Raw genomic sequence first — 13,317 nt, forward strand, 5'->3', positions numbered from 1 at the left:
ATATTAGCAGTGAGGCTTGGGGGGGGGGTGGGAAGGACCCAGCCTTCCTCCCCGCTTTGCCTTCTCCAGCAGTGTCACCAGACTGGGACAGAGAGACCCTGGTGGCATGTGAAGGGAAAGGACACCTTCATGCTTCCTGCAATGAGAGACCCCAGGCAGGAGCCAGCCCCACGTGTCCCCTTTGCCGCATCCCCAGCAGGCAGCAGAGGGGGGATTGCTGCATCGCTGCTCACCCCACATCCACCCTACCAGGAGGCTGCAAACACAGTGAAACCCCATTTCTCTCACTGAGTCCCTGCCTCGCTGCCCTGGACAGCGTGGGTCCCAGCCAGCTCCCCATTCAGGCCCTGCTTGGAGCAGGAGCACCCCGCTTTTGGATTTGGGGTGTCTCACGATTGCTCCCACTTGCTGCGCTCCAGGCAGCGAGCAAGCAGGGACTGCCTTTGCCGTGTGCTGCCTCGCTTCCCCCGGGCAAGGCAGGGCTCCTCCAGCTCCCAGTGTGATGGCACACGTCTGGGCACCTGGCCCCAGCCGCCCTCGCTGGGGGCTGTAAATCCAAGTGAGCAAGATGTGAGCGACATGGCACACTGCTTTCCAGCTGCAGACCAGCCCCACTGGCTTTGGCACACTACCAGGCCAAGGCGCCGGCATCGGTGAAGCATCACCGGCAAGGAGAAGGTGCCAGGATCCCCCCAGGTTGAGCGGCTGGAGCACACCAGAGCTGCTGCCCTGCTAGACCTGCAGCCCAGCTGCAGAGCAACTGAGCAAGCACGGGGGTCTCTGGGCTGGAGAAGCCCGCGAGAGGCTTGGGGGGCTCTCCGCTGCCGGCACTGCCCTGCGGGCAAAGGGCTGCTGTGTCCCCTGCCTGTCCCCCCAGCCCCAGGGGCGCAGCCCTGCCTCCGCCAGCCTGGGCCCGGCAGGGAGGGAGGTGTCGCCTCTCCCCGGGGCAGACCTGACAACCGTCCTCGATGTCACAGGGCCACCTGCTGGAGACAGTCTTTGAAATCCAACACCCCCCTGGCCCAGGCCGGCCCCGCAGCCAAAACTGGGGTTCGCCACGCTGGCCTCTCCATCAGGGACCCCCCGGACCCCTCCCCGCTGCTGGCAGCAGCACCTGCCTTGTCCCTAAAACGCCACCTGCTGCCAAGCCCTCTGCTCTCCCAGGGCTCTGCTGCACCAAGTGGGGTGCAGACCCTCTGACACCTCCCAGGGCAGAGCAGCCCTGAATCTCTCCCCCCCGTGGGATGCTTGACCCCGGGCTCCCCTGCTGCATTCCCCCATCGCTGGGCTGAAGGAGCTGAAGCCAAGGACACCACACCCTGGCCATGGGGAGGGGGGCACGTGTGTTGGCGGGGAGAGGGCACAGGGTGTAGGATAAGGCTGGAGTTTCAGCCTGAGGTGGGGGCAGGCTTGGAGTGGTGGGGCTGATGTCCATGGGATACTGGGGTGGAGAAAGATTTGAGATAAGGGGGGCTCTGCTTGCAGGTCGGTGGCAATGGAGGCGTGCTTGGAGAGGTCCCGGGCAAGTGTGGGTCTGGGGCAGGGCTGGCCTGGGTGAGGGCAGAAACAAGGTGGCTGTGGGGCTGAGAGCCACCAGACCAAGGTGTGAGGCCCAGGGTGTATGGGGGAGACACAAGGGACAGTCACACCAGAGCCCCTCCAAAGCTGCTCAGGGCTTGGCTGGCACTGTCCCCAGTCCTAGCAGGGCTCCCTGACACAGCGCAACTGGAAAATCCACCACCACAGGCAGCAAAATGCTCTGGGGCACCTTCAGTGTGAGGGTCACACATGTTTTGGGGGGACCAGCAGCCTAGGGAAGAAACAGCTCAGGAGGATGCTGACCTTGCATCCACCCCAGCCCAGCCTTGGGGGCCCATGCGATGCCCCCCCCGCGTGCCACCTCTCCGCCACCCCATCCCATCCCTGCCCCAGAGATGCACTGGGAGAAAGGAGTGATGCTCCGCTGTTTATTTCAGCCGCCTGAAGAGTCACGTAGATGCAGTGGGGTGGGGGTGCAGTGGGGCGAGGGATGGGGGTGCCTGCCCTGGCCCCCGGGCCTCTCTCTGGCTCCTCTCCTTCTCTCCCCGCTCTCTCCCACTCTCTCACTCCTCCTCTCTCCTGTGTCCACCTACGGGTACCCTCTCGGCTCATGAGCTTGGCCCCACACAGCCTCCTGCTGCTGGGCAAAGGGAGAGCTGGGTGCTGCCCTCCTCTGCCCCACGGGGCTGCCTCTTGGGCCAGGGGGAGCACAGGGCCCCAGACCCCTGGGCCGGTGGGGACACAGGTTGGGAGCACCCTGGCTCCGACCTGGGCAGAGAACAGGGGGCTCAGCCCAGAACCCGCTTGTCCCCAGCACCACCACCACCACCATGCACCCAGAAAAGTGCCAGCTCCAGGGAGGCCAGTGGTGCCGGCATGGGGGGGACGGGACCCCGCTCCTGTGGGATGAACCCAGAGCCCTTGCCCAGTGCATGGAGGAGGCTGCAGGGGGATCCAGAACCCGCTGCTGGGACCGTCCGGCTCTCTGGGGAGCTGGCCCAGGCCACCACCTGCTCCCCCCAGCCCCTCCTGTCTGTCCCCTCCCTCCCTCCTGCCGCCCCCGCCCCCCTGGCCTGGGCCTGATCCTGATGCTGGCACTGCGGCTGCGAAGCTGCGAAAGCAGAGCAAGCCTTCTGAAGCCAAAGGAGAAAGCCCGGGGGGTGCAGGGGGCCTGGAGGCACCTGCATAGGGGTAGCCCTCAGGCAGTGCTGGGGAGCGCCGGGGGGCGAGGTGGGGAGCAGGAGGGGGGCTTGGCGGCGGGACGGAGGCAGGGACAGAAGGTGCCAGTGGGCTGCTGGAGCAGCCTCCTCTACAGCACTTCATGCTGCTGCTGGGTTGCCTCGCTCACCACCTGCCGGGAGAGAGGCACCGTGAGACGCCATGCCGTGCCAGCACTGGAGTCCCTGAGCACGGGGACAGGTGCTGTGCCCGGCCCCCCCCACCCCCCTCCCACCTTGGTGCCACCCTGTGCTCACCTCTCCATCACGGGTTTCGATGGTTTTGATCATCACGGTCTTTTTGGTGTGCACCTCGGAGCCACGCTGCTCTGGGCTGGTCTCTGCGGGCAGGAGGACATAGGAGATAGGACCACAGGGATGTGGCATGGGGCACAGCAGTGGGGCTGGGGCCACTGGTGGGCTTCAGGAGCCCTGGCTTAACTCCCCCTCAGCTCATGGCAACACCCAAATGAGTGCTCCCACAGCAGGGGCTCAGCGTGGCACCCATGGGTGCCCTGCTAGCCTAGCTGCAGCCCCCCAGGAGGGAGATTTGCCCCCACACTGGGGACCCCTGGGGACTCATCGCAAGTCCCCCTCTTCATGGGGCAATACTGACCTCGGAAATTGAGTGCAGAGGCAAAGGTCTGGTGCATGGGGATGCTGATCCTGCGGGAACAAGGAGGGGAGAGCTCAGTGCCAGCCAGACCCAGCCCTTGGGCAGCTGCTCACTGAAGTGGGAGCCCCAAAAAACAGCTGACCCTGCTAGTCCCCCCACCTTGTCCTGCCCCACTGCTGCTCACCGGTTCTCCTCGCCCTCCAGCAGCTTGCGGTATGTGGCGATCTCCACATCCAGGGCCATCTTGACGTTGAGCAGGTCCTGGTACTCACGCAGGTGCCGAGCCATCTCGTCCTTCAGGTGCCGGATCTCCTCCTCCAGCCGGGCAATGGTGTCCTGGTACCCTCCAGCCTCCCCTGCAAAGCGCTCCTCCATCTCCCGCATCTGGCGCATCAGCGAGTCGTTCTGGGGGCACAGGGGGGTCAGTAATGGGGGAGACCCAGAGGGACCAGGAGTCACCTGTGGTGGGAGCTGGGAATGCTGCAGGGGTCCTAGGGGAGACCCGTGGTCAGGCCTGGACTGGGTCCAGCTGATATGGGACCGTGGTGGGTAGCTGTCACCCTTTGTCTGCCCAGCGCTGCGCAGTAGGGTCTGGCAGGGGCAAGCTGGGCAACCCCAGAACCCTCTGCCCAGGTGCCCAGGCTTGCCAGCAAAGCCATCCTACCCCAGCAGGAGGGCATGGAGAGGTGCAGAAGCACCAGAGGGCTGCCCAGGGGTGGCACTGCCACACTGGTGGCTGCTGGCTGGCTCCTGTGACCATGACTGTGCCAAAATGGGACTGTTGTGCCCTGTTTGTTTGCAGCCACCTTCCCAGCCTGCAACCAGACACCCTGAACCCTGTGCCCGCCTGCCTGGAGCCTCCAAGGCTGGGGAACCTTTTGCAATCTGCGCCTTGACCCTGGGGCTCTGCCAAAACATCTCACAGAGGCACAGGCTTCCACTGGGAGAGGCGCAGCCCAAATCTTGGGTACAAGTCACCCCATGGCAGCAACTCAGATTGCTGGGAAGAGCCCCCCACCCCAGAGATGTCCCAGAGCATCCCTGGAGCAGCAGGTCCCTGCAGGGAAGCTGCTCATCTCCCCACCACTGCCCGCAGCTCACCGTGCCCTTGAGGGCATCAATCTCACAGGTGTAGGACTGGATCTGGTGCCGGTACTCCAGCATCTCCTGTTTTGCCTGTCGCAGCGCGTCATTGTTCTTGTTGGCTGCCTGTGTCAGATCAGAGACCTGTGGAGAGACCAGGGTCAGTGGGCATGGCCACTGGGATGGCTGGGACCTGCTGTGCCAGGGCCAGCCCAGAGCCCGCTGCCTCCCACACCTTGGACTTGTACCACTCCTCAGCCTCCGCGATGTTCTTGGCAGCGATGCTCTCATACTGAGCACGGATGTCCCGCAGTGCGGCCGTCAGGTCGGGCTTGGAGATGTCCATCTCCACTTGGATGTGCTGCTCCTGCAACTGAGCCTGCAGCTCCCGGATTTCCTGGGGGGACAAGGTGACACCTCAGGGCACCCACTCTGTCCCTCATCCCCATGGGTGCCTCCAGGAAAGGGGGACACCCCTGACCTACCTCCTCATGCACCTTCTTGAGGAAGGCAATCTCCTCCTGCAGGGACTCGATGCGTCTTTCCAGGTCAATGCGTGCCAGCGTGGCTGCGTCCACATCCTGGGGGGACACAGAGTGAGAGGTAGCAGAGGGTGGTGCAGGTGAGCACCAGGGAAGGAAGGTGTAAAGCTGTGCCCAGGCCCATGCCCTGGTGCTGGGGCCAGGCTGCCAGGGGGGAGATGGGGGTGGGAGGGCAGTGGAGGCCCTGTGCCACCCTGGAGGGACAGGTACTCACAGCTCTGAAAGCAGCCAGGTTGTTCTCAGCCTCCTCCTTCAGCTGGATCTCCTCTTGCAGCCTGCAAAGAGGGGAGGTTAGGGAGGTCCAGAGGAAGCCCTATCCCCCAGCGGCGATGTCCCCCTGAGCTGTCCCTGAGCCCAGCATGGTCCGGTGAGAAGACAGCGGATTGTCCTGCAGTCCCAGCAGGCGGCGGGAGGGCTGGCAAGAGGCCAGGGGCTCTTCCTCCCATTCCCTATTATAGTCAACGCTGGAGAGAGCACAAAGGCATGAGGTCAGCTCGGTGCCACGTGCGCTGCCCCGGCCCTTATAGGGGAGAGTGGCCGGCAGCCGGGGGCAACAGGGTGCAGGATCCAGCTTGGGGGGTCTGAGGGATGGCCACCGGCTGAGCCATCGTGGGGAGAGCAGGAGGACAGACAGCTCTTAGTGGTGCTGTGGGATGGGGTGTGGAGTGGGGACCACTGGGGTGTGAGCCCAAGGTCAGGGCTGGGGAGCCAGGCTGTGCCACAGGAGGGGGCAGTGCGGGTCGGGAGGAAGGCAGCAGGGAGGAGGCAGAGGTGCCCAGGCAGTGCTGGCACACGGGGTGGCAGGAACCCAACACCCGTTTGTTCTGGGCCCTGCTGCTCCCCTGACATTGAGGGGTCCTCCTTGCCGCCACCCCCAGCTTCCCAGCATCAGGGGCTCTGCCCCGCCAGGATCCCAAGTGCTGGCTGTCTGGGGCAGAGGCTGGGGTTGCAGGGGGAGGCAGCAGGTGGTGTCACCCCCAGGAGATGGGGACTCTGTGTTCCTGGGGCACAGGGGCCAGGAGAGAAGGTGCAGACCAGCATCAAAACAAGCAGCTTCCCCTGAGCATCTGTCCCTGATGCCGGGTGCCCCCATGCTGGTCAGTCCCTGGGGGGTCACTCAGCCTGGCCGCCCTTGTGGCTATTACCCCCTGGCCCCAGCCCCCTCCCCAGCACCAGCAAGGCCCACAGCATCCTTGGGGAGTCCCTGTTGCTCCTGGGGCACCATGGACACCCACGGCAGGCCTGTGGAAGTGTGGCCGCTTCCTCCTCCCCCTCCTTCACATGGGGAGCTGGTGGCCCCCAGGGCCATCCTCCCCCCTGCTTCGCCCTGCCTGGCTGGCTCTGTCCATCTGTCTGTCCCACAGGGCTCAGCTCACCCATGGGCTTGGCAGCCCTCCCTGGTGTGAGCAGGGATGGGGACCCTGGGGAGGGGGAACTCTGATCCCCCAGCTCTCAAGATCCCATGGCATCACAGCCTGGCCTCAGCCCCACTGCAAGACGGTATGGAGGACACCCCTGCTGCCAGAGCCAGCCTGCCCGTTGGGTGCCGCCTGGGCACCTGGCGAGGGCTGGCAGCACCATCCGGACTGCCCTGCTGAGATGCCCAGGCTGTGGGCACTTCCCTCGCACTGCTGCATGCTGCTGGGTCAGCTCCCCACCGCCTGCCCCATGCCCTGTGTCGGGGAGCACCCAGCACTGGTGCAGCAGGTCGCAGGTGCCCTTCTCCCTCCCAAAACTCACAGCCACCAGGTCAGGACCTGGCAACCTGCAAAGTGCCCTGCACATGGGTGCAGCCAGCAAGAAGCACGGCTGGGGTGCTCTCTCACCCTAGGGGATGGGACGAGGGGGACAGAGTAGTAAGGCCATAATCGGCTCCGAGTGTGGGGTACAAGGATGGCAGTGAGCACCTGAGGGGCTGCCAGAGGGAGCTCTGCAACCACCTACCCTAGAAATGGAGATGCATGGATAAATGCCCACAGGGACATGCCAGGGCCCCCTACTTACTTCTGCCTGAGCTTCTGCAGGTCATCAAGCAGGTTGTCACGCTCAACTTCAACACGGGCCCGCTGGCTGGTGAGCAGGTCCACCTGGTGCCGGAGTTCCCGCAGCTCCTCCTCGTACATCTCAGCCACGCGGGTGGGCTCCTTGCCCCGCAGGCGGTTCACCTCAGCCATCATCATGGCATTCTGCTGCTCCAAGAAGCGCACCTTCTCGATGTAGTTGGCGAAGCGGTCATTGAGCTCCTGCAGCTCCACCTTCTCGTTGGTGCGGGTCTGGAGGAACTCCTGGTTCATGGCATCGGCCAGGCTGAAGTCCAGCAGCTCACCGGCACCTTGGTAGGTGCTTTGGTAGGAGCGGAGGGGTGTCACGCGGGTGGTGCGGAAGCTGGACAGGCTGGGGACAGCGGAGGTGCGGGACACCTGGTAGACGCGGGAGGTGACAGAGCTGCCGCTGCTGCCCTTGCCCCCAAAGGAGGCACGGGAGAAGACCGGGGAGGCACCGCCGAAGGTGCGGCGGTAGGAAGAGACCCGCTGGCTGGAGGAGTAGGACTGGCTCATGGTGACGGCGTGGGGCGGCGAGGCCGGAGCAGGGAGCAGGCAGCGGGGCTGGCGAGCGGCCGGCAGCTCGGCGAGGCTCGAGGCTCGGGAGGGGACCTGCGCCGCCGCTATTTGTATCCTGCTGACATCACCCGCTCCTCCTGCTGCCGGGCAGCTGGGGGATGCTGCTGCAGGGGGGACAGCCGCCAGCCCCCGCCCACTGCCCCTCACCTGCCCACCCCAGGCAGATGACGACGATGCCCGTCGACTCCCGGGCACTCCCAGACTCTACCAGTGTATCAGCCACCCCTCGACCCCCACTGCACTGCCCCAGCCCTGGGGGTGCTAGGGGAGGAAGTGGGGCAGGCTGGTGGTGAGCTCCCCACCCCCACCCCCACCACCCCCCCGTCGGGGTGCAGTGCCACCTGGGGGTGCCCAGACAAACAGACGACGGCCTGGGCTGGCATGAGGGGGGAAAGAAAGGGACTCAGCCCTTCACACTGTTACTTTGAGCCCCTTGAGCCAGACCCTATGCCCAGTAGTCACAGTCCCCAAACTGGCCTTGAACACCCCAAAATGCTCCTGATGATGCCCTGACCCACCCCATAGCAAGCACACCAGGCTCAGTTCTCCATATGGTGCCAGACTCCAGCCCCCACCCCCAGACGAGGGGGGGCAAGGGAGAGCCCTGGGGAGTGAGGGATGTGGTAGGACCCCTGCCCTGAGTGCCCTTGTGCTGACCCACCACCCAAACCCCTCTTTCTGATACGGGGAGCTGGGTGCCAGCCTGGGGCTGGGTGCTTTCGGGGTGCTGCTGAGTGACCCCTAACAGGTGCTGGGGCCCAGCAACCGGTGAGGGTGACATCACACCCCCCTACCCCCCCACCCCGGGTCCTCCACATTCCCGAAGCAGCAGGCACCCAACCAAAATAGCCTCCCGAGCTCATATGCATGGGACATAGGTATTTATAGCCGGGGGAGGCAACCTGTTAACCCTTCTTGCGCCAGGTGTGTGGAGGGTATGGCTGGATAGGGATTCTGCCTGGAGCAGCCCCAGTCCCCCTCTGGTCCCCATCACCCCAAGAACAGGACAAGGTCCCCAGATCATCCTGGGGTGCTGCAAGCTCTGCCCAGTCTCCTCAGCCTCTGCCTTGGCCTGTCAGTATTTTGGGGATCAGAAATCCCAGCCCAATTCCCCAAATCTTCCCAGAATGAGGAATACCCTAGTTTACCCCAGGACCCCCACCAAAGCTTCCCACCTCCTGCACGGGCAGTGGGCTATGGCAGGGACCCCTGAGGCCATGCACAAACCCATGCCAGCCAAAGAAGACATCCTGAGGGAGGGGGGCTGTGCTGGGAGAACCCCTCGGGGGTTGCCCCTCGCATGGGCAGCACCACCTCCTCCCCAGGCCCACTGGCACACCTGGTGACCGCCAGCCCTACAAGCTGGGCTGTTTTGGCTGACATCAGCCTGGCACAGCCCCAGCACCTCTGTCCCTGGAAGCTATGGCAGAGGGGACCGCCACGTGCCACTGGGCACAGGGTGACTCAGCAGCCGGAGCAACGCTGAGTCCTGCATGGACCCGCACCTCCTGGCCCTCTGGCTGCAAAGTAGATGCCAGGGCTCACCCACGGCAGCATCAGCATGACAAAGGCTTGGGCTTGGTCACAGCAGCATCCTCAACTGCCCCGGCTCTGGGTGGCACTCCTGGCTGCTGCCTGCCTGCTCCCTCCCACCTGGGGGGCCAGCAAAGGTCTGGGCCCCACAGCCATGCAGCTCAATGCCTTGCACCCCTTCTGTCCCCCCAAACCCCCCATCCCTGGAGCGCCTCCCGCCTGCCTAGTGGCAGCGTAATGTGGCAGAGGTGCAGAGGGTGCACGCTGCCTGGTGGAGCCTGCCTTTAAAAGGGAAGGTATTTCCAGATGGGGTTGTTTCATCCCAGCAAAGGGGGGAGGATGGAAGGAAGGAGGGTTTGAGGCCGAGGGGGGAGAAGATGGAAAAAAAGACTGCATCCTTGCTCCTCCTGGCCCTGCTCCCAGCATGCCCTGTCATCCTTAAGCCCCACACATGTGCCCTGCCTGCCCTGTGAGGGCCAGCAGGGTGGCGTGCCAGGCCTTGGCTGGGGTGCAGAGGGGCAGGTGGGTGCCCACACCAGCACAGGGTACCCCAGGGCTGTGTGCCAGCATAGTGGCAGCTGTACTGTTCAGCTGTCCCTTCCCGTGACCCCATCCCTCTGCCCTGCTGACTAGGGGGGTGGGAAGGATGACCCCCCCAGGGGTGGTGTGTCCAGTGGTGCTTGACAACCCTGGCCTGGTGCTTCAGGTAGGATGATGCAGACCCCACTCTGGAGAGCCCTTGTCCCTATCCTCACCCCACAGAGCAGGGAGGTGCAGAGTTGGGGTGCCCCATGGAGGGGAAATGCACTCTTGGGCACTGCTGCTAGGAGGGAAGCAGCAAAGAGCGGTTAACCAGGAGCGTCCTCCTGACCCTACTCTAGGACAAACTGAAGTGGCTCTTCCACAGCTGCCGTGACAGCCTTCTGGGATGGCTCTGTGCAGGCAGGGGCCCCACGGCTTGCAGAGTGTGGACAAATGCCTTGGAATTTCCGCAGCCTCTTAGGAAAGCCCCATCTGCGTGTGGAGTTTGGCAGCACAGGAAGCAGGGGACAAGGAGCAGGAACCAGGAACCCTGCCTGAGTCCCATCCCAGGGACGCAGCCCCAAGTGCTCCATGCCAACTAAAACCCCAGGGGCTGCAAAAAGTGCGGAGGCTGTAGATAGCAGCGGTGCAGGAGTGCCTCCTGTCCAGCCCAGCCCCCTTCAGCCTCCCCATGGCTCCATCCCAGGCTGGGCTGACCCAGACCAATGGAGCCTGGGAAGTGGCCCCTGAGCCCCCACACTGGCCCAACCCCAGCTCCCACCAAGCCCTGGGATAAGGCTGCTGCCGGGAAGGCGTCGGGAGAGCTGGAACGTCAAACAACTCCCTCCGGTCATGACATCCCTGTGAGGGAAGCCAGCTGCATCCTGCATCTGCCCCTCCTCCCCGGACCTCCCTCCCCACTGCTCCCCCAGGATTTAAGCCACACGGGGAACTGGGCACAGCCTACCCGTGCTATGCACCTCTCAGGGCTTGGAGCTGGGCAGCCTCTCCTCAGCCCTGTACCCTGCTGCCAGGGCCCCCATGCCCCCCCCATGCCTGGCCCTGGCTCAGGGGTGAGCGGAAAGATGGGAATGAGGCAGCAAGGGCATCCATCCTCCTCCCTCCTGGCCCCCAGCCGTCTCCTTCCATCCCGCTCCTTTTACAGCCATGAGCCTCCCAGGCGCCGTTACCCTAAGAGGGAAGGACTGTGTGGCCCATTCTCTGGTGCTGACGGACCCAGGGCACGTGCTATTGTCTAAATAGGAGATTGTTCTCCTTCTCTGCCTGAACTGCAGCCCAGCCTGGCCCACTGGGGTCCTGAGAGCTGGTGGGTGCCCTACAAGCTGCAGCCTCCCACCCACTGCTCACCCCAGCTGCCCCCATGCCTTTGCCCACACCAGGACTTGGGGCCGGCAATGTGGGCACACAGCGTGTCTGGCTGCCCCTGATCCTTACTCCTGTGTCCCAGGTGATGGGGATGCTGGGGATGATGGCCTGTCTCTGAATGGCACAGGGATGCTGGGGGCGCCTGGCTGCCCCACGGCATGCGTGGATAATGGAGGTGTCCAGCTATCCCCTGTATAGATGCTGCAGGGTGTTTGCTTGCCCCCCTGGGTCTTCATAGGTCCTCGGGGTGAGCTGTTACCTCTGTGCTCCACAAGGATGCTGGGTTTGACCTGTTGTTCCCAGGGTCATTTAAGTGCTGGAAGAGATCAGCTACCTCCACACATCCATATGGGTGCTCAAGGCATATACCCTCCCCCATCACACATCTCCAGCTATCCCTGCAATCTGTTGGGGGTGCTAGGGGTGTTCACCCATCCCTGCAGCCCAGGAACAGGCTGAGGATGGCAATTGGTCCTCATGGTCCATGGGGACATTCACCTGTGCCAGTGGCCATGGGGATGCTGGGGTGCCAGGCGCCCTTCTGGTCCACATGGATGTGGGGATGACTGGCTGCCCTCAAGGTCCTTGAGGATGCTGCAGTGTTTGTCTGCTCTCCTGCAGGCCTCGATAGCATCACTCATGCCAGGGAGATGAGGTAGCGATCACCGGCTGCATCACTGGCGGCTCATGTAAGGCATGGTGGCCATTCGCTCAGCCGCCAGCAATGCCTGGGCAGTGATTTCACTTTCCCATGCTCAGACACGTGGGCCGGGATGTAGCGGGGGGGACAGACAACCTCGATGGGTGCCATCCCTGCACTCCTCCTGGCAGGGCGGGGGTCCAGGCAGCCTGGAAGGCATCGGGTGGAGGGGGTGGCACTTCCTGGAGCTCTGGCTGTATTTACAGGCTCTGTCCCGGCTCGTATCTTTGTTAACCCCTTCCAGCGGGGCTCAGCTCTGGCTGCCCATCGCCAGAGCTAGCCCCCACCCCCCAGGGAAGGCTGCCGGCAGCAAAGCCTGCACAGCACCCCACCCTGGGCTGCAGGGGATGTGGGAAGGGGCACGGTGCCCTGTCCCCACAGGTCCTGCCCCTGCCAGGCATCCCCAGGCACATGCCTGAGCCCAGCAGCTCGCTGCAGACACCCCAAGGAGGAGCTGGTGCCAGTTTGGAGGGCTCCCTGCTGCACCAGGGGGTCTGTGGGGCAGAGAGGGACGGGAACAGGAGCTGTGCCTTCCCAGGAGCGTGGTGACAGGGTGGGGGGCAGCCACGGCAGGTGTTGTACAGCCCCTGGCATCCAGCCAGGGGTGATTCAGAGCCCACCCGGAAATAGCCAGCAGGAGCTTTTTCTGGAAGCCCCGCTGCTCCAGGAATAGCTGCGGCATGCCAAGGCACTGCCCTTTGCTTTGAGCCTGCAGGGCTGGGCAAGGGCCACACCCGGCCCTGCCACTCACCCCCTGCCCCGGCCACCCCAGCTCTGGTCACCCCCTGCTCCTGCACACCCACCCACCCTGGGACCCATCTGCCCTGGGCATCCATGTCCACCAGGTACCCACTAGCTGTGGGGGCCGTAGGCTCCAGTCACCCACGCTGCAATTGTCCCCAGACATCCCCCAGGCATGGCCTGGGGACCAGCCAGCAGCACCCGGCCCTGATGCTGGCAGGAGGAACAGGGCAGTGGCTGTTCGGCACCCACATCCCTTCAGCAGGAGGGTGCCGGGCAGGGGGCAAATGTAGCCCAGCTCCAGCCCAGGGTGCTGGGCACCTGCTTCCAGCCTACTCCCGTTTCATTGGGGCACTGGCCCTGTGTTTTTCTGTGGTTGACATGGAGACCCTCCAGCTGTCTGGTTGTGGGGTGCCAGGTGGTGGGGGTGCTTGTTTCCTTTTGCAGGGGGGAGAGGCAGGTGCTGGGGGCTGGGAGCATAAATCCAGAGCTGTCACGAGCTCCCAACACAACAGGTCCCAGGGTCAGGGTCACCAGGACTGCCAGTTTCCAGTCCCGAGGACACGGGCAGCATCTCCAACTAACAGCGTATCCACACTGGTGACCCAGGAGCTGGGAATCTGGTTGGCACCAAGTACCTGGTCCCCATGCAGCACTCACAGGCTACTATGTCCCTCCTAAGGCCACACACCCATTGCTGGGAAGACACAGGATCCTGCTGGGAAACGATGCATAAACACAGATGGAAACCCAAAACCCCACTGCCGCACCCAGCCCATGCAGGGGACCCAGCCAAGGGCAGGAGCCACCCCAATCC

At 64.1% G+C, this 13,317-nt stretch overlaps 1 protein-coding gene across 1 annotated transcript; it reads right to left on the bottom strand.

Moving 5' to 3' along the window:
- Window positions 1–1,953: 1,953 nt before the first annotated feature.
- Window positions 1,954–7,649, bottom strand: DES (desmin). The gene is made up of 9 exons (XM_005234327.3): window positions 7,002–7,649; window positions 5,212–5,272; window positions 4,941–5,036; window positions 4,691–4,852; window positions 4,474–4,599; window positions 3,557–3,777; window positions 3,373–3,422; window positions 3,015–3,097; window positions 1,954–2,890 (listed from the first exon to the last, which is right to left on the bottom strand). Exons 1-9 carry the CDS (start codon window positions 7,553–7,555, stop codon window positions 2,849–2,851), a joined length of 1,395 nt encoding a protein of 464 aa, XP_005234384.1. The 5' UTR covers window positions 7,556–7,649; the 3' UTR covers window positions 1,954–2,848.
- Window positions 7,650–13,317: the final 5,668 nt, after the last annotated feature.

The sequence above is a fragment of the Falco peregrinus genome, chromosome 8, assembly GCF_023634155.1.
Source record: "Falco peregrinus isolate bFalPer1 chromosome 8, bFalPer1.pri, whole genome shotgun sequence".
Lineage (NCBI taxonomy): Eukaryota > Metazoa > Chordata > Aves > Falconiformes > Falconidae > Falco > Falco peregrinus.